The sequence below is a fragment of the Chroicocephalus ridibundus genome, chromosome 9 (genome assembly GCF_963924245.1).
Source record: "Chroicocephalus ridibundus chromosome 9, bChrRid1.1, whole genome shotgun sequence".
Lineage (NCBI taxonomy): Eukaryota > Metazoa > Chordata > Aves > Charadriiformes > Laridae > Chroicocephalus > Chroicocephalus ridibundus.
Window position 1 is genome coordinate 38854664 of NC_086292.1, and position 27546 is coordinate 38882209.

Consider the following 27546-nt stretch of genomic DNA (forward strand, 5'->3'; position numbering starts at 1 on the left):
CACTCCCTCCGTGGAGCTCCTCCGGAGGCGGGGGTGACTCTGGGGGCGGTGTGAGGAGGGGACGCGAGAGGCAGGTCAGCTCAGATCAGCGCCACCCGCGCTGGCTCCTCAGGGAGTGAGCGCACTGGGGGCTCGCAGGGAGCCGGGGGTTGCCCACAGGCCCGACCCGCCCGGCTCCGCGGGGCCCAGCCCTGCCCTGCCCGGGCAGCCCCCCGTGGGCCCGGCGCCTCGTCTCGGTTGCGGGCGCGGTGTGTTACCGCGGCCAAGGCACCACAAGCGGGCTCTGAGGGATGTCACACCCTGTGTGGGGCGTTAAACCGGCCCTTCTGCTGCCCCGTGAGATGGGTGTGGGAAGGAGAGGCACCTCCCCTTACAAAACCTAGAGAAAACTGCATGGACTGGGGACATTGTAAGTTCAGGTCTCGTTTTTTGTTGGTGGCTGTGTTTTCTGCGCAGCTTGTGGTGTTACTACAAGCGTCGTATCTCAGGGGTGGCAGGTACGTGCTGACACACCGTAGAGCCATGCTGGGATTTGAAACACTGGGCCAAGGCGGGGGAGAGGGTGATGCTGAGCCTGCTTCCAGACAGGCCGTGAGGTAAGGCAGGTCGTGCCATCATGATCTTGCACCAACAGAAAGATGCTCTGTCCTGCCACAGGCCCATTCTGTCCCCTGACTGTGCCAAGGTGGAGGATCAGTTAATATACTTCAACCTACTGCTCCATTTTGACAATGGAAACATCTTGTGAACTGGAGCAGTCTCCCTCGGCCACTTTGGGAAACAGGGAAGTCGTGAAGCCAAAATGAAAAAGATGCCTGTCTTCATGTAGCTTTCCAAAATACTACCCATTAATTGCCCAGAAGGCTTAATCGTATCACAGCACTTAGTGGTATGGTAACATTGGTTGGTATTGGGTACATGAAAGGCTCAAACAATATCCTCCACCTTTAATTTGCAGTGCATGTAAGTGATCAGACGTGTAAAAGATCCTGGGAGAAACAAGTACAGCTCTATGTCTTCTATATTGTGCAATGGGAGAGGTTAACACCAAAGTAAGGTAATTAACAATATTAAACTGATCAGAATAATATTAATAACACAATGCTCTTGTAAGTGCCCTTTTCAGAACTGCTCCATTTGTTTTAGCCAAGGTGGGCCATGCCAGAAAGTTATGACAAACATTACTCCTTTCAGTAAGTCTACTGATGTCAAAGCTTGGGATCTAAGTGTTCAAATTGAGTGTCATATTAGCTGCTCTCCAAACTGCACTTGGAGTGTCCTCTTTATTGTTTCTCTTACATGAAGAAAGCTTTTGGTCTTACTTGTATGGGCAAACCCCAACCATATATAGAAAGGTGTTGAGGAGGACCTGCCTGTACAATTAGCTTTACCGTATTCAAGAACTTGTTAAAGCATGCTAATACATCGATTGCGTTATAACATGCTGTGGCGTTGCCTTAGGTTAAAACACATTTTCCTATCAGCACGTATGTCACTGTGTAGCAGTATTGAATAAATACAATAAGAATTGTAAACAATAGAAATCAGTGTGCTTTTTAATAGAATGTATTAGATTATTTAGTTAACAAAACCTATAAATTACTATCTTATAAAGCAGGGTAAAATAAAGGAAAAGAAAGCAGGTACTATACAGATGTGAAATGTGTTTTGACTTGCCTACATCAGACATCAAATGTCTTTCTCTTAAATGTACTTTTGGTGAATTCCATCAAAAAAAACCCCAACATTAGACACGATTATTTTAAAGATGGAGGTTGTGATCATAATAATGAAAACTCACATAAATGCAGACTGCATTTTTCGCCTCTATAAAAGATTTTCAATAATACAGAATGTTTTGCTTTTCCGTAGCACCGCAGCTAACGCCACAAGGCATTCCTGCACGTTGGCACACGCCTGTGAGGACTTTGAAACGTTTTCTGTATCTACTGCTACTGTGTAAATGAACACCCATAAGATGGCAAGCTAAACGCTTGTTGAGAGACACAGAACACCTACCAACAATGGAAAAGAGATGTGATGAAGGCTGGATTTAAGGTTTCCACACCCTGGGGACAAATGACAGGGAGAGGAGGTGTCTGGACTTGTTCTCTAGTGCCGCCTTCTGGCTGGTCACTCCCAGAAAAATAAGTCAACAGGTCCCCGAGCCAGGTGACAACGTATCTGGGAAGATTAAATGGCTTTCCAAAAAGTTCGTGGAGAATTCCTCCCTGTAGCCTAACTCAGAGCAAAGATACTGCGGGAACTGGAGAGAGCCCTGTCAGCCAGGGTGACACAAGCCCCGCGGTGGCCCGCAGCCGGGAGAGCTGCTCTGCCGCCAGGCCGGGGAACGCAGAGCTCTGTGCGGGGCTGTGCCAGCAGGCGCTCAGGAGGCACTGCTGGGGCGTTTGTGAGGCGATGCTCACTCTTCAGAATCTGGTTATCTGTATTTTCTCCAAAGCTGGGTTAGGTACATCAAGGGCAAAAAAAGAATGGCTACGTAAACAATGTTGTTCCAAGTTTTCCTCTGAGTATCTAGTAGGTATTGTGATCTCCGAAATAAGAGAGCTGAACTTCGTGATTGCTAATCTTTAAGATTACGGGATCTATGCTTTACAGTGGTATCAGAAGATTTGTGACCTGAATAGCTTTGGGAGAATGTGAACATGACCATTTTGCATTGCTCAAACCCAACCAGGAGAAACATTTCAGGGGCTGGCATCCCAACCCCAGTGCCCCTGTGGGACAGAAGGCCAGAGCTCCCTGCCAGAGCAACAAGGGCTTAGGATCATTTTGGAGTTGTCAACCGTATCAAATCCTATCTCTGTGATCCCAAAGCGTAGCTAAAGCCCTGCCGAGGGCAGGCAAGGCAGCAAAGTCGTTTCTCAGGCTGGGCACGATGAGGCGGGAAGAGCCCTGTGGCAACGAAGAGCCCCAAGAAGGGCGGCGGGCAGGACAGCGACCCCCTTTCTTACTTTTTTCAAGCTGCTTTCAGGGCGGTCCCCGCCCCCGGCACACTGAGAGCTCGCCTGCTGGCGCCCTGCCCCCGCCGGGCGGGAAGCGGGACGGAACATGGCGGGCCCCTCCAGTCCCCGCTTCCCCCGCCTTTCCCCGCGCCGCCGCGCATGCGCGGCGGGCGGCACCGAGGCCGTATCCCTCCGCCGAGCCCCTTTTGTCGGGGATATTTTGTGTAATAAGATAATAACCCGCACCCCATGGTAAGTGCCGGGCGCCCCTCCAAGCGCTGCCCGCGGGCGGCCCCCGCCGCCCCAGGCCCGGCGGCGGGCTGGCGGCGGGGCGGCGGGACAGCGCGGGCGCCCCTCCCCTCCGCCTGCCGTGTCCCTCCGCCAGCCGCAGCGGGGACTTTTGTGTGGGGCTTTTGGGCGCCGATGAGCGGCGGCCTCCGGCGCCCCTGGTTGTTGTGGCGGCGGCGGCGGCCGGGCCGGCAGCACGGTAAGGCCCCATCCCCGCGCCCCGTCTCTCCCTCACCCCCCCCGGGCCGGCCAAGCTTTTCCAGGTCAGTCTGCGCCTTTGTATAGGGCCCTGTTACCGGATGTGGAAGTTGATCTCTTCGCTGGTAAAAAATAATTCCACTTCCCCCGGAACCCGGCGCCGCGGCTCCCTCCGCAGCGCCCAGCCCAGCCAGGATTTCCTGTTGGGGAGAGCGGGCGCGCTGGCCGGCCTTCCGGGGACCCCGCCGTGCGGGGGGCGCGGGCAGCGCCGGCGGCGGCCTGGGCCGCGGCGGCGGCCTGGGCGGCCCGCGGGGCGCCGGGCGCGGCCTGTGGGGCAGGGGCTGCGCCGGGGTCGGGGACCGCCGGGCGGCTGGCGGGGCGGCGGGGGGACACGCACGGGTCGCCTCGGGACCCGGGTGCCCGCGGCGGCCCCTCTCCCGCTGCCGCCCAGGCCCGGGCGAGCGCGACGCGCCCGGCGAGGGGCCCAGGCGCGGAGGGGGCAGAGCGCGGCCCAGCTCGTCCCGCGGCTTTCCCCACCGGGCAGCCCGGTGTGGGCTGCGTGGGGCCGGTCTCGGGCCTGGCGTGGTGCGCGGGGACCGGTTCATGTCAGGGCCAGGCGCCCCGGGGCCGGCGGAGCTGCGTGCCGGAGCTTGGCGCCAAAGGTGCCCCGAGGAGAGGCAGCCTCGGCGGGAGGGGAGCGCGTCCATCCGCTGCGGCCGCCCTCCGCCGGAGTCTGCGATTCGCTTTGGATTCTTAATAAAGCGTGTGGTGGGAGCATAAACGAGGGATAAGATGTGTTAGGTGGGACTGCTGTTTTTGTTTTCTCTCCTAGTAGTCAAAAGTGGTTTCTGTTGCTGAGGGGCCTTCTGATAGCACGGCGGTGAAATCCCCTGCAGGAAGTCGGCTGCACTTAAGAGTTTTTAACTTAAAGCAGTTGTGTGTTGTCCTTTAACCTGCATACTAAGGCAGCCTTCATTTAATGTCAAGTGCTGCATGTTAGAGTTAAATATGCTAAGAGTTGTGAATGCACATACAGGAGTACTTTTGTTTAATTATTTTTTTTTTAAATTATTTGTGGCTCCTGAAGTATTAGTAACACTAAGCAGTTTGGTTGAAGTGTGCACACAGAAATACTTGTAAAGGTGCCTAAATCTGCTGTGTAAATAGAGTTAAGAGTATACATGACAGATCAGTGTACACTAGGTGTAGGCACTTATTTGTGACCCACTTTCTTTGCTGAAAACAGTTTGTTCTCTAGTTTTTCTTAGGCCTATGTGCTAGACACAAACTGTCAAGGAAGATTCCCCATAATAAAATGAATGCTTTAATTAGAGACGCTGATGACTTCTGTTTGAGCGTATTTTCGAGTTTCAATCAATGTGAAACTTACACTTAAGGCTGTAGTACAGTTCAAAGGCTATGTCACAAGCCCTTAGATTCTTCATGTCAGTCATAGCTGCTGTAATGTAAATGTTTTGGTATCTACTGCCAAACTTAGCTGTGAAAGCTTTGCAGCTTGTTGGCAGTGCCAACCCAAGTCTTGGTTGGTGCCAATGGTTCACCGTTGTTGCATAATAATATTTTTCAGATGTTGCATTTTGTTGCAGATAACGGCTAAGTCAGCTCTCCTTTTTAAGGACAAAATTTTTCTACTGTCTGCATTATTTAATGGAGTTACGTTGATAATTGTTGCTAATTTAAATTAATATATGAACCTAATTGGAGGACAGACCTGCATAAATACAGCCTTGACTATCTTAACCACTGAGCTATTCAACAATACATTTGCATTTCTGATCTCTCTTCTCAACTCAGATATTTTTCATCTGATGCATGTGTAGTCCGACATGAAGGTCATGTTGCTGTTTAAACAAACCAGAGAGAATTTAGTTACAACACAGTCACAGAGAAAAGCTGAAAGCACTGGAATTAAAGCTGACTGCTATTAATATATTAATGTCACTTTCATTATCATGATAGAAGTGTGGATACTCTAAGCCTATGATACTTATATTAAGATTTGAAGTATGATGTGAAATAATCGTCAAAATACATTTGGAAGAGTATGATTCCCTTAGGAAACAATACAGGAACTTTCTGAGTTTATCGCATGTAAGTCACTATAGTCATTTTTAAATGATATATATATATATATGGTAAAATCATACCAAAGTTCTAAAGAGATGCTAGCACATGGAAATACATGTGCTAGGTTTAAAGCAGACCTTCTGGTTCCTTTAAAAGTTACAAAACTGTAAATGAAATAAAAAACTTTCTGAAGAGTTGTTCTGGGTTCAAGTATTACACTGTTATATCAGGATGTAAAAGAAATAAAAAATAAAGCAAGTTTATATTATTTAAACTCTATTGATGTTCAAAACTGAGTGATTAAAGATCTAAATAGTTATTGCTAAGTATTTGTACTCTGTACTTCAAAATACTTTTGACCTTGGTATAGATAGCCATATAAAGTTAGTTAGAAATTGCTTTTCTAAATTTCTAGTGATACTGGGCAATATTGAAATCAGTAGGATGATTTTGAATATCAGGTCTGGGGAAGGAGGTTGATTCTTTTTTTTTTTTTAAATAATGGAAAGAAAAAGATATTCTGAAAAGGGCATTTTTTTCAAGGTGTAATGGGTGTGAGAGATTATGGGTCTCAAGCCATAGTCCAAGGGCAATTATGCTGCGTGTCACTTTAGTAGAGAGACCTGTTTAATTAGCATATTATGGAACTTTTAAGGGTTTTTAGGAATGATTGGAAATCCTTATCATAGGTATGGTGTATATTGATTCAGTTTACCTTTTGGTAAATTGCACTGCTGCAGTCCATGCTCTTCTAGTGTAAGTATTTCTCTTTTGGGCATGTGCCTTGGTAGAAGTACATTGGCGCCTGTGAGATCTCCATGTAAGCAGATGTTCTGCAACAGCTGTTTTGTGCCAGCCAGTCTTGGCCAGCTGATGTTCACCACACCAGTGGTAGAAGGGGAATAGGGCTGGGTCTGGGGTCTTTGGGGCAGGGCACCAGTCTGAAAGGTGCTGCAGTATTTTAAGCCAAACAATCTTCGTCCTCTGGACTGCAGGTGCTGCTGCTCTGTTGTCTGTAGGCTGTGGTGGGGGACCCCAGGCTTCCCAAGCTGCGTGTTTTTTCAGTTCCTCCCCACAGAGCCCATTTCACACACGGTTCCACCTAAACTGCAGTCAAGTGCTGTTATATACCACTGTGGTAACAGCATGATGTTTGGAGGTTTATAAGATGTATAAAAACTTTAAGATGGATACAGAAAAGCAGTATGATTTCCTATTGAACAGAAGTAAAATAGCAATAATGACTTAATGTAAGTTTTAATTACCAATTAATTGTAGCATCTGGCTAACGATACTGTACAGAATGGTTTGCAGTAATGAAATGTGGAAGTTCAGGGGGTGATTAATGCAAAGTCCAAACCCAGCAGAAGCTCTTCCCTATTTACTCAACTGTAGACAAACCCCTCTGTTCACACAGTTGTGTAGGAGTTGTTAGAAGTCCGAAAACATACTCAGATTGCCATAAGAATAACTACAGTAGTCTCAAGACTTTATATCAGAGCCAGTAATGTATTTATTGTCTGAAAGAATCCTCTTACAAAGCACTACCCAGCTGTCATTCTAGCCAAGCTTGATGGAAATGACACAGTTACTGAAGAGCTCACTCTAACACAGTTCAGCAGGGTTGATTTGTAACACTACGTGGAGCAGAAGCGGTACTTAACTAAGAGCGATGCTTTGAAATGGAAATCTCATTTCAATTTTAAATATATTTTATGGTACTATATACAGAGCTTTGCTTTTGATAGTATCACTGCTATTGTAGTGTGACTAACTGATCTCGAGAGAGCAGCTGAAGAATTTTTCCGGAAAGAGAAGAAAGGGAAATTCTGACACTGCAGACCTGTCTCATTACATCCCAGTGCTAGCAATGGAAGGATATGGAGGGAAGTGTGGGGCATATCATTACTCAAGGTTTTCCTGACCTTACAATGTGGTCCTTAGAATGGTCTGTCAAGTAGAAATCAGCTTTGGGTTGACTACTCTTGAGAAATTTTGTTAATGCTAGTATTTTTTGGTTAAAAGTGACTAAGTGTGCATGAGTCTTTTGTTGGAAAGGCCTCTTTGGTTGCTGTTGTTAGTGCATTCATCACATATAATGTGATTTTTATTTTTGAGCTCAACAGTGTAATTTCGCTAGGATTTTAACTTTCTTCCGCTAGATGGCCCAAGCATGCTTTCAAGTACCCTATGAGAGCTGAAACTTTTACTTCCTTTCTAACATAAATTTGTGTCGCTTTAACTGAAGTTAAAATTGTATATCATGAAACATACATAAACTTCTGTGATGCTTTGTGATTGTTTAAAATATGCTTTATATCAACCATGAGAGTATTGGTTAATGTAAGTAATAGGTGGCAATGAAGGTTATGTCATGTATGATCTTTCATGTCCATCTTATTTTTTTCCTTGGTTACAACATTTCTTATTGAGTATAGTACAGCGCTGTTTAGTTTTGTATTGAGATGAGAACTTGATGTACTGTCACTCTGACAGTGTGTTCAACAGTAGTGGTTCAGCGAGACTCTGAAAAGCTGTCGATCTCAGGCTGAAGTTTGTCTTTAACATCCCTTGGGAGTGAGACTTGTATTTTGCAGGCCACCATAATTGGTTTTGTTTGTGTTCGTTTTTTTTTTTTCCTGCTTGATTTTGCTGCATAGGGTTTTGGTAACAGCGTTGCAGTTCATTTCATCAGCATAGATGTGGTCAGTGGGTTCTGAATAGGTGTAGTTATTAAATGTACATACTGTAATTTAATTAGCCTACTTATGTTGTCTAACAGACGTCAAGTCTTGTTATCAAGGCTATCTTTTTGTCTGCTGGAGAAAGACAGGTAAACACAAAAGGCAGCTCTTCCCGTGAGGGTGGTTGGACGCTGGAACAAGGAGTGGTGGGATGTTCATCCACAGAGACATTCAGAACTCAACGGGACAGAGCCCTGCACAGCCTGAGCCTGTTGGGCCAGCTCTGACTGGAGGGAAGGCTCAACTAGGTGACCTTGAGAGGTCCCCTACAGCCTCAATTGTTCTGTAATTCCAAAAGGAGACTCCATTAGTTCCTTCTGTCTACTCTTGTTTAAAACAAAAATAAATACAAGGAGAATGAATTGTTGTCTTTCTGAAGTAGTTCCGAACTTCAGTATTTTGCATTAAGTTCCAGTTAAGTTCCAGCTTTCCTCTTGCTTCTGAGGACCTTCATGTGATGGTATTAGATCACTCGAAAAAGTGCGTGTGTGTCTGTGTGTGCTTTTTTCCCCTCTTAAATCGGGCTCCCTGTGCCCCTTTCTCCCACCAAAAAAAAACGGATGCCATATAAAGAGAGTGCTGTATTCCTCCATTTCACTGCTGCAGTTGCCAAGTGCCCTCTCTGTCCTATAAAGGGACACAATCCTAGTGTCTCCCTTTAGCTGGGATAATAGATTTTCTCTTATTCATGTTTCTCTTTTGCTCTTTTTCTTTATGGAAGAGAGTCAGCTGTTGACCCTTCCTCTGCATCTGACTCTGTGCTCCTTTTTTCCTTCCTTTTCCCATTGTCAGTATTTGTCCTGCCCTGCCACCTTCCTGCTTCTCTTCCCTTTTCTGGCTAGAGACAAATCAATGTGTCCATATGTACTGGAAGGATGGACATAAATGGAATATTATCTTGGTGAAGGGGATATTGCTGCCTGCAGTCAGTTCTGTAGACAAAGAGGTAATCTGCTCCAGTTCATGGCTCTACTGATACATGTTGGAGCTCTCCATTTGCACTATTCCTGTCTTCCTTTCTAGTTTCTTCCAAAGTCGATAGCTTTCAGCTTATTGAGCAATATACCAAACAGATTTTGCCAGTTGAGCCAAGTGCAGAAAACTTTCTAAATATGTTGGTTTTGTGATAGCGGCGTATGTTTAAGAAAAGAGATTAAAATGTGATCCTATAGGTATTTCTTTTTGAACTGATATACTCTAACTTTTTGTAGGAAATTGGTAGCATAGCCAATTATTAGTAATACAGGCTGAACTGTGCTTGTGACAGGAAACCAAACTGATGAAAGTAATTCCATTTTTAGCATCTTGGTAGTGGAAAACATAGGTATAGGACTAAGACGGTAATGAGATATTTTGGGTAGTAGCATGAGTTAAGGTTTAGTTAGCAAGTATGGAAATAGAGTGAGTTTAAAAAGATGTGTTACTAGGAATCCTTTGATGCAATGGAAACAGATAGGTGTCATTTGTCTACATATAGTTTTGCATGCTCTTATTATATGGAATGTTGAGTGTTGTAAAAGGGACGTTATCTAAAGATGATGTGGAAGTTCTTCAGCTAGTATCGCAGTCATGCCTCAATCAAAATTTTGCACTTAACATGTTTTTAGCAACTGTAGACAGTTGAAGCAGGTAGTAATGTTTGTTTTCAGGCAGACATTTTATTTCATGTATCTGATGCAAATAGTACAATAATACATGTCTGTTGTGTTGTTTTGTATCTAGGAATACAGAAATTGTATTTTAGGGTGAACAAAATGAAGTGATAGTGATGGACAAGATGTCAGAAAGGTGTTGTGTTTCATATCTATCTAAATGTGTTTACATAGTGGTACCTCTTAAATACGTATGGGCATTCTGGATAGGTGAATGCAGTGCCTTTGGGCATGTGACATAGCAGCCGTGATGTAGTACCATTTGAAACCTGCACAAAGCTGCAGAAGGCTGCAGCATCAGGTGAGAGCTTCTAAACCACTTTCTGCTATAAGAAATTCGCATCCAGTTCAGTTTAAATTTAGTGTCATGTAACCATAGCAGCTGCAAAGTTATAGCATTGTAGTACTGAAATCTTCACCCCAGTATTTGTTCTGTATGGCTGACAAAAGTAATTTTAAAATGAAGCTGCTTATTGCAATCAATTAAGCTTGTTCCATGGCTAAAATACCAACTCTGTTTTTTTAACTTTTCAGAGTAGTTCAGAAATAATTAAAAAAATGATAGTGGCAATTGTGTATTTAAAATAATATTAATGTTATTATTTTTTCTTTATATTCCTTTATGTCCTTCACTAGATGTCACTAGTAGATTTGGGAAAGAAACTTTTAGAAGCTGCACGAGCAGGTCAGGATGACGAAGTTCGCATTTTGATGGCAAATGGAGCACCTTTTACCACAGATTGGGTAATGAAAACTTTTGCAGTGTTCAGTAAATCCTCTTACTTTTCTCACCTGAAGAAGAAAATAGGATTATTACAATTAAGCATTTATATTGCCAGCCTTGTGAGTTTCTTCTTGGAATTCTGCAGTCACATCATCTAATGTCTAATTAAAAATTAAAATTGTCGGTTTCTTCATGTGACCTCCTACTGATTTTAGTAACATACTGCAAATGAGCTTGTTCCGCTGGCTTTTAAGATGAACTTTGGAATGGTTAATGGGAGAAAGCAGCAATCATCCTCCTAGGTATTGTGTTTATGCATTTAGCATAGCAAGAGGTCTGAATTACGAAAGCAGTCCCAACTACCTAATATGTGGAGCTGAGAGTTCACTGTAATAAGGACTCTGAGGTGTCTTTGGAGGTGCCTATTTTTGAATAGGTTTTATAGGGAGGTCAGATACCTAAAATTCTAGGGTATTCACAAGTCCTTAAGAGCGTTAGTCTACTTAGTGACCTAACTTCTGACTTGACTCTGTTTTGAGCAGGAGATTGGACTTAAATGACTTCCGGAGGTCCCTCCCAATCTTGTATGGTGTGCTGACCAATACTAAAAATGGGGTTAGGCCCCTTGAAACATCACACCTGAAAAAGACAGAAAAAACATAACACAGACCTCAAAAAGTTGCTTCCAGTGAGCTGCTTTTAGTGTGGTGTGATTATTAAAAAAACAAAAACAACAACAACAAAAAAAAAAAACACAAACAAAAAAGAAACACACACACACACCCCCCCCAAACCTTAATTTTTTTCCCTTCATACTCTGTAAAAGTCCCGACAGCTTCTTTCTTTGAGACTGCAAGGGAAAATGATTTGAACTGGTGACCTGACACCTGAGCTTGATAGCTCCAGAATAAGAAGAAATATTTCATACTGACATCTGTTAAAACTCCACTTTTTCCATTACTTTACAGTTGGGAACATCTCCACTTCATCTAGCAGCACAGTACGGACACTACTCAACAACAGAAGTGTTGCTGCGAGCAGGTGTAAGTCGGGATGCCAGAACCAAAGTTGACAGAACTCCGTTACATATGGCAGCATCAGAAGGCCATGCCAGCATAGTGGAAGTCTTACTTAAGGTAAAGACTGCTGAAACAAGGTCTGAGATGGGGATATTACAATGGATTATGATCAAATATTTACAATTTCCTTTTAGTCATGAAACCAGCATTGAAATGATATTAATATTTATGTTGTGTGCATTGGGTGCTTTGTTTTCCTATTAAACTGTAGTTTATTTTAGCATTAAAAGCATTGTGATTTCAGGTGAATTATTTATTGCTGTTTCAAAATAAGACTACTTCCTAATTTGACATTGTGTGAGTAACAGCTTTTAGAACTGAGATATGTTATGTTTTAGGGAGTCTTAAATCCTTTGAGGTAAATAATTTGGTAGTTAGGTTGAAGTACATTTAATACATCTGTAAATGTAAGATAACAGGACATTACCGCTAGAGAAAGGCAGTTTTGGGCTTCATTCTGTGACCAGCATTATTTAATTCAGATACTTCTAATGACGTAATTTATGCAATGATCTTGTTTGTAGCACGGTGCTGATGTCAATGCGAAGGACATGCTCAAAATGACTGCACTTCACTGGGCTACTGAACATAACCACCAAGAAGTTGTAGAACTCTTAATCAAGTATGGAGCAGATGTTCATGCTCAGAGTAAATTTTGCAAAACGGCATTAGATATCGCAGTAGACAATGGAAATGAAGACCTTGCAGAAATACTACAGGTAACTTTTGATTCATGATGTTAAGGAACTTGCAGCAAAGTACCTGTTTATACATGTGATAAACTAAGCTTTTAATATATATAGCAGCTGTGAGGTCATATATTCACTAATAGTGCTACACTCCAGTCTAGTTCATGACATGGAAATTAGATTAATGTTAGTAAACATTAGTTAGCCAAAGAGCATTTTCACCACCTACAAAGTCAAGGATAAGTGTCCTTTATTTTCTTAAATTTGAGCGTACACAAAACTAGGTGGAGTATTCACAAGCAAGGTATAAAAAAATGTAACTCCCTACTGTGCCATTTTTTACTTTTTTTTTTTTTACTATACCCGAGTGTTCACTTAGCTTCATGTATGGATGTTAATTTCCTAACAGAACTGAACGTGAGGAGAGATGGCAATTTTTCCTGAATTAGAAAAACTAGGATTGGATTGTTGGAGAAGCGATTGGGATCAGGATTATAACAGACACTTCCATGGAAATATGAGCTCACTCTTCAGTAGTGGTCTTAAAGACAAACTGAGTGCTAAGCATTATTGAGAAAAGCACAGAAAGCAAACCATAAAGTACCATTAAGCCACTACATAAATCTGGTGTTCCCCTACATCTTGAATTCTGTGAACTTCTGGTCTCTTCCTTTAGCCTCCTCTTCATTACAGAAAGGATATAGTAAATAAAAGTCAATAACCATTCAAAGAAAGACAAAAAGAAGAAAGCCGTCTTCAGTTCCTGGCAATTACTATGTTGTCCAAGCCAATTTTCATGGCACGTAGCTGCCACAGCAGTCTTGGTTCTTCAGGCCTCTGTTTTAGATACTTGAGCTTGCACATCTACAAAAAGGCCTTGTTTTTCTATGGTCCTCTTTGTTTACAATAAATGGTAAGGAGAAGTAGCAGTCTGTCATTATTCTCTTCCACTTCATCAGACCTTTTGTCTTTAGATTTCGGCCAAAAATAGGTTTCTCATGTACTTACACAGAGCACGAGATGTGACATGATGTGTGTATGTTGCATGAATATAACGAGGAAGGCCATTCCTGTTTAAGTGGAACGTGCAATAATTCTAGTTCTTACAAGGTAAATAACTTCTTTATACCTACAGTTGGAATGATATTATTACCTTTGTCTCCTAGATTGCAATGCAGAACCAAATCAATACGAATCCAGAGAGTCCGGACACTGTGACGATACACGCAGCAACACCACAGTTCATCATTGGACCTGGAGGGGTGGTGAACCTAACAGGTCTGGTATCTTCTGCAAATACATCAAATGGATCAGGTATTTAGATGCCTATAGGATAGCTACTGGGATTTTGTACTTCGATTGATTTTCACCGTTTAGTGAAAAGGCTTGAGGAAAAACAGTGGTAAGAATAGAGTAGTTCCCATGTTCCTCTTTTTTTTTTTTTTATGTGTTGTAAATATCTAGGTACTTAGAACAACAGTCTTCACAGAGATAAATTATCAGAAGTTGTGTTTGCTTAACAAACTTACCTTCAGGATAGCACTTTGGTTTATCAGAACGTTGCTGAGAGCAGAGTGTGTGTTTGTGTGTTAGAAGCTTCGGTGCAATAATAATAAAAAAGGTACTTCATTGGTTTGAAATTTATTACCTAACATTATTTTTTTTTTCATCCTACTAGATGAAACAGGAGTGTCCGCTGTACAGTTTGGAAATTCATCAACGTCAGTATTAGCCACATTGGCAGCTTTAGCAGAAGCATCAGCTCCACTGTCTAATTCTTCAGAAACACCAGGTTAGAAAGCTAAGTCATTTAACCTCATTTAATAAACTGGAAGTACATAACTGATGCTTTTGGAGATGTAGTTCATTCCCTTTTTTCAGCATGAACAAAATTTTTCCTTTACTTTCACCTGGAAGGTTGCCAGATTCATATGTACAGTTATTTCTTAGTAAGATTTCTGACCACAATTGGTATTTCTGGGCCTAATGTGAGTCACATTCATCTTGCTGAAAGCAGGAGTAATTCAGGAGATTGAATTCACATCTTTGTCTACATACAGTGTAGTTGCATTTGGTGGGAGAGTGTTTTCTTTGAATGCTTCTTTCTGTTTAAATATTGGGAGATGGCCCATGATGTTGTTTGCATCTCCCTTGTCAGCAGTTTTCTTAATCTTTTAACCAAAAGGCCCAAGAATATATCTGGTGATCTTAATGTGCAGTTTGCCCATTAGAATGTCTTTGGGTATTCTTTTCAACATTGAGGCATTTTACTTGCATTTATAGCAATACGTAGTGATTGGTGTGTCCCATGTCAGGTAAACATAAGCCTAGCAATACGTTATTGTTCTCCTAGGAAGAAGCATCCTGCATCCCTCACTGCAGATGTATGCAGACTCTCTTATTCCATAAGGAATGACAAAAAAGCCAGAAAGGCACGAGGAATTCCATTGTCCCTAGTTCCCAAGTTTTGCATTCCTCTTTCTTAACACGAAAAACCTTCACCCCTGCCCCATGGATCTTTGCCAGTTAATGCTTTGTCTAAAAAAAAAAAAAAAAAAAAAAAAACCAACACAACTTTGGTCAAGGTTCCATACCCTGCAAGTTGCCCTGGATATCTTTCTCCATTCTTTCTGAATAACGTGGTGCTTGCTTTGCGTACTTTTTCACTTTTGTTCATTACAACGCACTAAGTGAAGAAAGAAATGGCAGTCAGGACTAGTCGTTACCACTAACAGGTTTGAGAGAGATATAAGCAAGGAAAAGACCTCCTTTTAAATGTCAAGCAAGTTGTAATACCATCTACAATAAAGTTAAAATGTGATCAAAAGCTTCTGAATTACTGAAAGTTATTTTATAAGAGGATGCCACTAAATTTCTCTTCAGACCATATTTTCCAATTATGTATGTTAATGTCTTGCCATTGCATAAAAAAAAAATCAGGTAAAACTAGCACTTAGGAGGTCAAGTGCTCTGTTAATTCTTTGTTAGCTAGCTTTGGGACACAGAAATCCCTAGGTTTTTGTCTCTGAAGTAGGCTACATGGTGTACTTGCATTAAAACTTCTGTTATTCTGAGAGTCCCAAAAAGTGTTTTGGTGGAGACCTGGCTTTCTAAAGAAAGCTGTGAAGTATTTCATGCATACTTTACTTGCCCAGTGCTGTTTTGCATATGTTGCTCCCCAGTTTTCTCAGGCAGTACGATATGTCTGTAGCTACTGGAGTTTTACGGTAGGCCAGATTGTTTTTTGTTTATTTAGTATTTCTAGTATCCGTTATACTGACGTGTAGCACCATAGCCTTATTTCCAAGTTAGTTTGGGATTTTGAGCTGTGATTAGTGATGTGATATGTAGCAAGATGAGGCTAGCTTTAAAGCCAGTGACTGGAGATCACTATGGAGGGTGACAACCCTCTATCGATCAAGAATTTATGATGCTTATGGAAACCTGAATTTTTCCAAATACTTTTCTAAAGAAATGCATTTATTTTACTTTTTTATTGGTGATGGTCAGTATGATAAATTTTACAGAACTGAGATACTTTCCGTGGTCAAAGTCTTTGGTACTTAAAAATTCTCACAGAATTCAAGTCTGCAGATGACATCATTCTTAAGGACACAGCTTTCACTGAAAATATATACGTGATCTGTACTTTCAGACTTGCTGACGTGACAGCTGCACCCCCAACATATACCTGAGTTTTAATCTCTTAAGTATTTTGAAATCATGCAGGATTTCTTGTTAGTACAGCTCTTCTCTTCTACTGCTATTCAAAGCACTACCTCAGTACAGCTGTACTGTTCTATGACATTTAAATATTGGAAGTGAAGTGGCTGATTCAAAACCAGAATGCAGCGTCTTTCATTACAGAAGAAACTGCTGTTTTCAATCAGTTAATATATTGAAATGAAACTCGTATCTAATTGTAGGAGAGAGAAACTCGAGAAGGGATTGCATGGGGTTACAGAGCATTAGGTGCATATCCAGGACTAGTAGCCTTTGATGGGTAACCGAGTGTTCTCATGTTTCGTGGCCCTACCCTTGCAGTGGTGCCGCGTAACCTACCTTACATCACAGTAAACCACTGAAGATAAAATTAGAGAGGAGGCAGGAGATGACAGGCAGGAAGGAATAAGCTTGAAGTCTTGATGCAGTAGCTTCCCACGTCCATAATGCAGTGTGCATCATACCTAACCCTCCTGTTTATTCCTGTTCTGCTTTGATTTTTATGCAGTCATGTGGGCAGTCTTGCAGCATCTTACTGTCTGCAAATTATTTCCTGGGTTCTTTCTCCTTTAATAGTCCATAAAGTGTAAAATATACAGAAGCAGCTTTTTGTCACCCATGCATCTAGTAAGTGTGTTCAAGAAAAAACCCAAACAACCAGCAACATAAAAACCCCGTTCTCTGGATCCCCTGTAAAAGATCCATTTATAAATACTCTAAAGAACTGCAGGATTGAGAATTATGGTTTTGGTTCTTATCTCTAATTTAGCCTCCTGTATTTAAGACTGTATAAACTTGGACAAAGCATGTAAGTTCTGCCTTTTATGTTGTTTCTGTCTAGGTTTTTCTCCTTTTTCCACGTTAACTTTACCCTGATCCTCCTCCCCCTAGTTCCTCATGTCTTACAGTTAAAAACGCATCGATTTCTTAAAACCAAAGAAAGAAAGGTGCTGCTCACTGGAACTGAATTGAATAATGCTTTTTTTTAATGGTTGCTCAAATGAAGTATATATGAAGACGTTGATGTTACGTACAAATGTGGCGCATAATGTATGTATGGAACTCAGAGTTAGATTAGAGAAAAATCTGATTTAAGATGTGTATTTGGAATGCGGTATTTGGTGTACTTATATTGGAATTAGGGATATGTCTTACTGCATACGCAGGTGTTCTTTCCCCACACACTCTGCAGAAGAAAATAATGCACGTTAATACAGTAATTCTGGAAAATAATAGTGCTGCTGTTTTAAATGACTTCACCTTTCCTTCAGCATATGAAGTATGATAACTATTGGATATAGATAGGGAAGGAGAGCAAGGAAGGAATAAGGCCTGTATTTATGGGGATATCTACCTTTTGTATAGAATAAATTTTTTCCGGACAAAATCTCCATTTTTCTTTCAAAGTGTGAAGAAGTCCTAATAATATTTCGTTCCAGATCTAAAAGCCCAGTGCCGAGTTTGAAACTGAAAGATCAGAGCTGTTTGGTACAGCAGCTAGTATTGGCACTTGCAACTTGGATTTTTTTGTGACAGTGGTCTTTCTTACTGCTGAGCCTGCACTTGGAAGCCAAATCAAGTTCAGTACAAGAGCACTTATTCATGTAGGACTTACTGTTTTGGTTTACTGAATAAACACTCTGTGAATATTTAAGCAGTACTATAGGACAGTAATCTCCGAACATAAAGAAGGCAATGACTGCGCTCATTATTTGAACTACAGAGTGATTTTTGTGTGTGTGTTATATTGTAATTAACTTAAAAGATGAAAGCTTCAGGGTTTTATCTACCTTCTCTCATCTTCAGCATCACAACACACTCTATAGGGTTTTAATTTCATGTCTGTAGATAGAAAGGACTCTAATGTCTGTTATTTAAATCAAAGGCTTTGCTTTTACCCTGGCAAATTGAAAATAAAATACAGAGTCAGTGTGCTTGAAATTCTTTGATTGTGTTACTAGTGATCTTGCTCTTTGCCTCAGTATCTTGTTTTAAAAAAATAAGGGTGGTAGTGCGAGACCCCAGTTACGTTGTGTAGTGCTAGCTGTGGTATGCGTTCTAGTTCTGAGTGCAATCTTTCCCTTATCTTACCTTGATTTACAGATGTAATATAGAACTGTGAGAGTTCACAGCTGTATATTCATTACTGAGTCATGAATTTGAAATGTTTAGTTGAGCTGGGATTTTTTATTTTTACTTTTATCTGTGAAATTATATACATATAATGTTTATTTTACTTTTTAAGCTTTATCTTTCTCCTTCAAAGGTATAGAAATGTCAGCTCTGCAGAACTTTTCCTTTAGTCCTGTTTCATACTTCGTATAATAAATAAAGTTGTGGTTGTGTTTGAAGTACCCATGTAGTACAGAGAAAACTTTAAGATTCTCTAGAATCTCTCAGTCTATTACCGTTTTGAAGACCAGTATGGTAAGCAGCAAAATCAGGGCTGGGTCCTGGCAAGGCACTGGTTGAGGGGTAGTTTCAAGCTGCCATTTCAAGTTTAATTTTCTTTTTTTTTTTTTTTTTTTTTATTCTGCTGTTAGTGTAACTTAGTCCAGCTTGTGTACAATGCAAAAGTTATTTGTGTTCTTAAAAACAACTCATGTTCTTACTGCCATGTTAACAGTGAACCCAAAGTGCCAGTTTTGAATGGAGTGTATCTATTGGGAAACATGCTAAATTAAAAAAAAGGTTATATTGAGCAAGGTAAACTAGGACAGAGTTTGCATGTACATTTCAAGCTTTTAGTGCTTTATGTAGGCTTGGTGAAAGATTTGTGTTAATTATATGTAGTAATGCATTATGGGGGGTGGGGGGAATCAGATTTTAAAAGACATGGCTTAGTTTATAAATTGACTTAATTCCTTTACTAATCTGTTGATAGTTGTGGCCACAGAAGAAGTTGTGACTGCGGAATCTGTGGATGGTGCTATTCAGCAAGTTGTCAGTTCTGGAGGTCAGCAAGTTATTACTATAGTTACAGACGGCATTCAGCTTGGAAATCTGCATTCGATTCCAACCAGTGGAATAGGGCAGCCAATCATTGTGACCATGCCAGATGGACAGCAAGGTGAGTGGAAACTTGTACGGTTCAAGCTTAAGGAGCTATTTTATTTACAGTAATAAAAATAAATTGAGGTGCAAATGGATTGGACAACTTAGTGTAATTATAAATTTAAGTATATCTTTGAATTCTTCTACTGCAAAAGGCTCAGACCCATGAGCTGCTGCAGTTCAGTGAGTTACCACATGTTAGCTGAGCCTCTGCATTAGGAGAAAGAATGGAAGAATTACTAAACTGTATGACAGAGAAATGGGATGTTTAAGGGAAAAGTGGTAATTACTTGCTTTGCCTTCAGTAAGTTTGATTATTGCAAACTTGTTAAGAAATTTAGAAGGTGGAGTAAAACAAAAGCCTTCTTCCAATACTTACGCTGTTGCCTTGCTGGAAATAGCCTGGGGAGGTGAGGCTTGGATTTAGAAATATGATGCATGGAGCGAGCTGTGCAAGTCCCATGGAGTGTGCTCTTCATAGAACAAAAGCCAAGTCTTACATGCCTGAGGTTTTAGAGGAGCAGTGGCAGAACCAGTGAAACCAGGGTGACAAAAATTGTCTTCTCATTGGGTTATGTGTACTTTGTTTGTGGAAGCTGCTAGTGTAATAAGCGCTGTTTTGTGACGTGTGTGTGTGTTGGGTGGTTTCTTTTAAAAATGCTCTGCCACTACTATTTAGACAAAAGTGATTCCTTCTCTGGTTTCTCCATGAGGATTCCCAGTGTGGAGCTTGAGGAGTTGTGCACTGGAGACAAGTGATTTGGTTCACAGTCTGTCTGAACAAGTACAGCTAGTTATCAGAAAGCGTGAATGTGTGTAGGTAGTAATTGAAGTGACAATTACAACATTTATTTGGCAGATGGTTGCATCAGTAAATTAGAGTATGAATTTTTTTAGATCCCTAATTTTTTTCCTCCAAGGTTAAAAACTACTGGGTTTTCAGATTACCTGAGGTGTTCTAATTAATCAAAAGCAAAAGCCAGTTTTGTATTTAGTATTTGCTTAAGAAACATTATAAAGGAGATAGTCTGATACATAATTGCAGAATGAACAGGCTGGTAATGTCTGTTTACTCTGTGAAAAATGGTGATGATACTCCAAAGTGACAGCTAACTATTGTAGACCTCAGTAACAGAATTTAAAATTCTTCAGCAGCATATAAGCAGCTAAATTTTTTAGTAAATTTTCCCTGTAATGATTTTATAATTCACTTTATTATATAGTTGTCTTTTCATAAGGGAAAGTCTTTGCATTTTATTGCTGTTAATAAAATTAATTAATTATATGAATTTTATATAGTGAAGTATTGCTTGAGGCAAATGTATTCATGTGCATGAATATGTTTTCAGTATTAACAGTTCCAGCAACAGACATTGCTGAAGAAACTGTGATAAGTGAAGAACCACCAGTGAAGAGACAGTGCATTGAGATTGTTGAAAATCGCGTGGAGTCTGCAGAAATAGAAGTAAGGAGTATATTACATGATATGTGCTAACCAGATTGTTCAGCACTGAGCATTTGGTTGTGGTTTTTTGTGGTATTCTAGAGTTTAATTTCTGTGTGAAACAATAACTTGTTCAGTCTCCCCTGCTACTAGAATTCATCTCTTACAAAATTGTACAAAGAATATAGGAGGGCTGTTCGCTTCATCCTCTGGTCGTACACGTAAAAGTGACACTTGTTTAAATACTTGATAACTTAATTTTTTTTGTCTTTCTTCTAAGATCACTAGCTAGTTTTTAAAACAAGGTACCGATATATTATCAAGTAACTTGACTCTCTTCCACTAGCAGTGAATGAGAGTACTGTACCCTCATCTTTCTGTTACAACCACATGCTTGTCCTGATTGTGAGATCATAATTTTAGCAATGTTTCCTTTCCATTCATGATATCTAGATAACTGTTAATGGAAATGTGAAACAGTAAGATTCTGTTTGTCAATTTTTTATCTGCTCTGTGCCCCCCCTGCTTTTTTTTTTTTTTTAATTTCTGGAGCAGTTTACCATTACACATCTTTGCACCGTCCTGGTTGTTTTGGGAGGGGTTGTTTTTTTTATTGTTTGGTTTTTTGTTTTTTTTTTTCCTTAATTACAGTGTGGAACACCTAACAACATTGAGAGAGCTTTTCTTTTTACATATGACGAATACATGTAACTGTTCAATTTAAAATTGTAGGTTTTTTTATATTAGCCACAATAGGTCAACCATCTCATTCCTCCTTCTGTTACTTCTAAGTGTGCTGACCACTTTTGGTCAAAAGTTCATGAAAATTGCTGTCTGCCTTGACTAGGCTGTACGTTCTCATTTTTGTCAACTCCATGATACTTCCATTTATCAAAGGTTGTATTCTCCAGTTCATATTATTGAATTGTGCCTAATTGAATACTTTTTATTGTACAGTATGTGCTATATGTTATCCATGTCTAATAACAATAATTACCACCTTTCATCACTTGCTTTCCCTGCCCCTAAATTGTCACATCTAATGCTTTTGGCCTTTGCAGCTTTGTGGTCATTACAGATTATCATGACAGTTGAAATTTTGTTGCTGCGTTTTTTAAAATGTATAAATGTTACAATAAAAGCATTTATTTTGTTCACACTTTTAAACATCTGCCTGAATTATTCATAAAGGAAATTATGTTTCCTTACGTATTTTAATAATTCTGTTAGGTGAAGGAAAAAATATCTAGATTGGTTAAGGAATGAATTGACCAGTTCCTAACAGCAGATAGTTGGTGTAACAGTACAAATAATTCTTTTAAGGGGATTACCAATTTCAATTATGTATTTTGAACATGTTTCTCAAATATCAAAGGAAGTTGGTTTAGGTGAGTTACTTTATGTGTTACTCTTAAGTGCAAGTTTTGATGACTGACTTTGTCCCTGCCTGTACAACTGGAAACGCACGTGCAGACCTCTGCCTCTGTGTGGAGACCAGTTGGCTTCAGGAGCCTTATTGTGGTTCGCAGCGGTGTGGTGCTCCCTCACTTTGCTAACCGGGACATTAAAGAAGTGCACATAAAGTCAGTTCACTTCAAACTTCATCATCATAGAAGGTGTTAGATACTTGAATTTGGAGGGATTGGGACCCCTCCCCTCTATAAAATACCTTTTTAATGTAGAAAGCCTTTATTGTTTGGTTTCTTTGGTGATTCATTCCTTTATTTAATTATGAAGAGTTGATTCCAGGCTAAGAGTGCTTTCTTCAGTTATTTTAAATTCCTAGTGTATGAACAGTTAACTGTAGTTTGAAAGTCTTTATTTCGAACATCCTCCCATTCATGTCAGGTGACAAACTTTCCTGTGAAAGTATTGTGAAATGACTAAAGCTATAGTGGTGGGTTTTGATTTTTCTCTTTTGGGTCTGTTAAGTTCAAACATTTTAGCTCATTTTGAAGAGTGATAGTAGTTTTCCTGAACAGTTGGATATTTTAAACATAGATGGCAACAAAAAAACCCCACCTGTCACATGGATACTCTGTTTTTCATTTTCATGCATAATTCATTAACATACAGCAATTTTATTTTCATTCTTGAATTTGACTGTCTTTCCCATGCTGCATGTTTGAAAGGTGACACGCATTAGAACCAGGACAATGATTTCATTAGCCTAAAAAATATAATCATAATTGTAAATCAGTTATATTAGTGAATTCATATCTATGCTTCTTCTGTTGTTAAAAAGAATGCTTGGGTTGGTTATTTTAGTTATAGGGTGTCCCTATTGTCAATATATCGACAGTTAAGAAAAGTTACATGTAATGAAGAAAATTCCCTGATAAAATGGAAGATTTCTTAAGAGCACTCAGGATTCTCTAATTTTTACCCGGGTAGGTTTTTATACTGATAAAAAGGGATTTCAGATAATTAGAACACTTTCAGTTGTGTTCTAAAGAATGCCCTGAGAACACTTTCTGATTTCGATGAAATTAATAGACCAGATACAGTCCTCCCTGTTCCGGATGTCAAAGTTAAGGAACGCAGTTCTCACTGTTCAGCCCACTGTAGGTCTGCATTGCTCCTCCAGAAGCGCTGATTTCTTTCCCCTGCCTAGTTAGACAGTATAGTTGGCCTCAGTTCCTTAACTACTTCTGTTTGTTAGGGCTATGTCTAAAAACTCCACCTATTAGTTGCTGGACTAACCTATGTGCTTTGAATTGTTAGTCTGACTGGTGGATACTGATTTTTATCTTCTTGTCTCTGCCACGGAGGCATTTTTTTCCCTTTTTTTTTTTTTTTCTATCCCTTCCTTAATGTGCTATGCTCCTTGTGGGTACATGGCTCTATTTCTCTCTTCTGTGGGAAATACTTGTAAGATGTGGTCTGCGAACCTCTCCACCCCCGAGTGTTTGCAGTCTGCGCACACTCCATAGTAGCGATAGTGCCTTGCTTTTTGTAATGCACCGCAGAACCAGTGGCCAGTGAGCTACTGGTGGTTTTTATTCTTCTGCAGCACAGTAGATAGAGCAGCTTTGCTTCTTGCCAGTAGTAGATTTCTCATGTGGTTTTTGTGACAAATTTAGGCACTAGATAATGCCTAGCTCAGTATATCCTGGAGCTGGGTGCTTGCAAAAGGGAAGGGTTCCTTTCCGCGTGTAGCAGGATCAGCTGTTTTTGGCTGCTTCCCTGTGAGCTGTCTTGTAGCTCCCTTCACCAACTTTCTACTCCACAAGGCTGTTTTACGTAAGCTGTTGGCTCCCCTTAAACTATATAGGTAACTTAAAGAAATAGCAGTATGTCTTGGTTGGACTGGTGCCGGAACAACACTGGTGTATTTCAGACCCTTTGCGATGTACGCTTTACCCTTCACTTGGCATTTCTCAGTCTAGTTTGCTACAAGGGTTGGCCGTTCATAAAGTCGCTTATAAAGCAGAATGCAAATTTTCCATGGTGGAAGCTGAACTTCCTTTTCAAATAAGTAAGCAAGATCAGATGAACTCGGTTTTATTAACATGTGCTCCAAATGAAGCAAACTCTAGCTCGCTTCCTTCAGCTCTTAAAGCCCTATGTAAAATCAGATTGCACTAAATGGAGTTTGTTCTGTATCATAGCTAGTCTTTATTACCTGTTAATAACACCTCTCCTTCACCTGTTGTTTTTGCTATACAGATGCTGCTGTTAGCAATGATCTGATCACCTATGTCATTCTATTCCAGCACATTCAGTACAGCATGTGACAGCTAAATGTGGCTGTGACAAGTACTGAGAACAGTAGCAAGTAGAAGGGAGGCAGAGTATTTGGTATTTTCAGGCCCTGACCATGAAAATATGTGAGCGCATCAAGGAGGTGAAGAATTAGGGATGCTGTTATGGGGTGTGCAGGGCGAAACTTCTAACAACGGTTTGAGGTATTAAATGGGAATGTGATACTGAACTGCTGGGATGGGAATAAGGTGAAAAGGCAACTTGGTTTCACTGGGCCTCAGTTTTTGATAAGAGTTTTGTTTTTCTGGGAGATAGGTTGCTTCTCTGACGGCCTCCCTCCTGTGGCTACTTAACATCTACAGTGGAAAGAATGATTTGAAATCAAATACCTTACTCATAAAAGTATGATGCACTTTAATGAAATGGTATTTGGTTGAAGATCAAAACAAAACTATTTTCCAAGCAAATTGCTTTTTCAATTGGGCTCAGTGCAGCATCAAACAAAATGATCAAACCTACGTCACTGGAGATAGAAATACATTCTCCTTAGCTCCTAAGGCAGCTTCATAGGAAGTGGCATTTCCTGTGTTATTTCGCTTGGAAACCATATTATAGCCATCCCCAACAAACTCGTATGCAAGATGAAGCCTTAAGTTACTCCTTTTGAACTGAAAAAACTTATCTAGCTAAATGCCTGCTAATTCATAAAAATGTGGTGTCCTTGGGGATGTAATTATAACTTTGGATTGCATAGTATCAATCACTTAATTTAGAAACTAATTATGTGTATATTTCAGTTAGTGGGCAGCTGTCCCTTTCCAGTGGAAATTGTTGTTAGGTAGCAGTTTTTCATTATACTGTCTGATTAGAAATACAACAGAATGGGGCAATCCTGTTAGATCGGCTTCCAATCCTATTAGAAGTTGATTTAAAAAAAAAAAAAAAAGTAACAAAGGGAGTTAAATCATTGGAGGTATGTTAATATATTACATTAGTATTTGATCACTGTGCTTCCACTTTTTTATTTCACTCTTTTTTTTTCCATGAAGACTTGCTTGGTATCTTTGCAGCTGAAGAAACTTGGGTTTACTATATTTACACTTCAGGCCTTATTGTGGGGGGCTGTCTGGTGTGATAGTTCATGTTTAATTTACACAGCAGCATTCACATGTGCTTGCCTGAATAAGAACTGAACAGTTTCTACATGATACCCTAACATGTGAGCTGCATGCAAAGAAAAAGTATTTGCCATTTTAATTTGTATTTGATACATATTTGACAAAATATTGCTGGTTCTGTTTCTAATAGGAAAGAGAAACTCTTCAGAAACAGCTGGATGAGGCAAACAGAGAAGCACAAAAATACCGTCAGCAGCTTCTAAAGAAAGAACAAGAAGCAGAGGCCTATCGGCAGAAGTTAGAGGCAATGAACCGCCTCCAGACTAATAAAGAAGCAGTTTAATAAAAAATGAACATACTGCAAAGCCTGTTACTTTCAAAAACCTGCAGTACAATCTTGAACTGTACGCTATATAGGTACAGCCACAGGATTACATGATAGAGAAGATGCTACAAGTTGATAACTGGACTTAAGCCGTGAGCTCTGATGAATTTCTTGTAACATAAAAACTCTGAATTTAGAAATTGTGAAAAGTATTTAAAATGAAATACTGTAAATAGTTGTTTTTTTTACAGTTTCAAAATGAGTTGATAAATCTTTTTGAAGGGATCCAGAAACATGAGAAGCCAATGTTTTTGTGAAATTTTTGATTTTAGTATGAATCTAACTTCTGAAAAACAGAACAGTTTTAAGGGTGATGTTGTTGATTTAAGCTGACAACTTGAAAATTAATTATGTGGCAAAATGAGTTAACAGTTATTTCTACACGGTAACAACGTAAACTTCTCTGAATAAGACATTTCCAGGTGGAAATCTTTGTACAGCTTTAAATAGTTGTCTCAGATTCTCTGAAAACCATTTTTGGTTTGGTTTTTTTTTTTTATTTTAGGCGGTGAAATTTTTATATTTAATTTCAGATATATCCAAGTAGATTTACATGTATATGAAGCTAATATTTTTTAAACTTTTCAGTTTGTACATATGCTGCATGTTTTTATAATTTCTACACGTACATCTTGCATAGGTATTTTTCAGCAAAGACGAGAAAAATTATGAGAAAAATGTTTAGCCTATAGGTCATTTGAAGTAAGCTAGCAGCCAGTTTTATTGTGGATGGTATATTTCTTGGAAGAATGTAATTTGTAATTAAAAAGAACAAAAAATATCTTAATTTACATATTAGAGGCAATTTAAAATTTGGTAGTGGAGGCATTGAAACTTCACTTTGTGCGTCTTACAATTTTTCTGTACAAACATTTTAAAGTTCAGTAACAAATAGAAACGAATGTCTCCACTGGAACACAAATAGTAGTTCTTTTAGAATATTCCTATTGATCTGTTTTCCCCAATAGCCTTGAAATTATTTCAGTGATACATTTTTTCTAAACGGACTTTTGCATTTTAATTATGCAATTGGACAATAATTTTTTATGTTGTAGTGATGCTCTTCTTACCTGGCATCATTGTTCTTCACTGTGATACCGTGTTTGTGTGCGTCTGTGCAGTGATCTATTATGCTTAGGATTTATATAGCACGTTACATCTTCAGAGCATTGTAAAATCTTTTAAAGAGCCCTTACTGTACTGCCTGAGGCAGGTAAGTGAGTGTTATTGTCTCAATTTTATAACTGGTATAAGCGCAACACAGGGAGTGTTAAATGACTGGCCCAAGACCACGTGAATCTGTGGTAGACCTGGGAATGGGTCTCGGAAGTTTCTGGCTTCTAGTCCTGTGCTTAGACTGAGCTGCCTTAAGACTGTTCAGTGCTGTGTTACATTAAATTTTGAACTACTGTGCAGATTCCTTTTTTTGTAAGATAAAACTCTTTGTGCTTTGCTTTGTTGTTCCATGTTTCACTGCTTTTATGGAATTGTTTATATAAACTTAAGCAAAAAGTCTAGTTTACCTATACTGTACACAGAAGAATTACCCTTAAAACTGTACTCTGGCCTACTTTTTCTATTTTACAATTAAATATCTTTTCCACATATGTATAGTGTAGAATCAATTCCATTTCAGTTGTTTTGTATGTGCATTAGAAGGTCAAAGCTGTGGTGTGTTAGGCATTCAGA

At 40.0% G+C, this 27546-nt stretch overlaps 1 protein-coding gene across 7 annotated transcripts; it reads left to right on the forward strand.

The window, feature by feature from the left end:
* Positions 1-3123: 3123 nt before the first annotated feature.
* Positions 3124-27464, forward strand: GABPB1 (GA binding protein transcription factor subunit beta 1). Of its 7 annotated transcripts, XM_063346061.1 has the most exons (10): positions 3798-4253; positions 10147-10237; positions 10573-10680; positions 11629-11796; positions 12264-12458; positions 13595-13706; positions 14107-14220; positions 19036-19221; positions 20555-20670; positions 25663-27464. In XM_063346061.1, exons 3-10 carry the CDS (start codon positions 10573-10575, stop codon positions 25813-25815), a joined length of 1152 nt encoding a protein of 383 aa, XP_063202131.1. In that variant the 5' UTR covers positions 3798-4253; positions 10147-10237; the 3' UTR covers positions 25816-27464. The 7 variants fall into 7 exon arrangements, with proteins under 7 accessions (XP_063202127.1, XP_063202128.1, XP_063202132.1 ...); XM_063346057.1 differs by lacking the exons at positions 3798-4253; positions 10147-10237 and adding an exon at positions 3124-3218; XM_063346058.1 differs by lacking the exons at positions 3798-4253; positions 10147-10237 and adding an exon at positions 3332-3453.
* Positions 27465-27546: the final 82 nt, after the last annotated feature.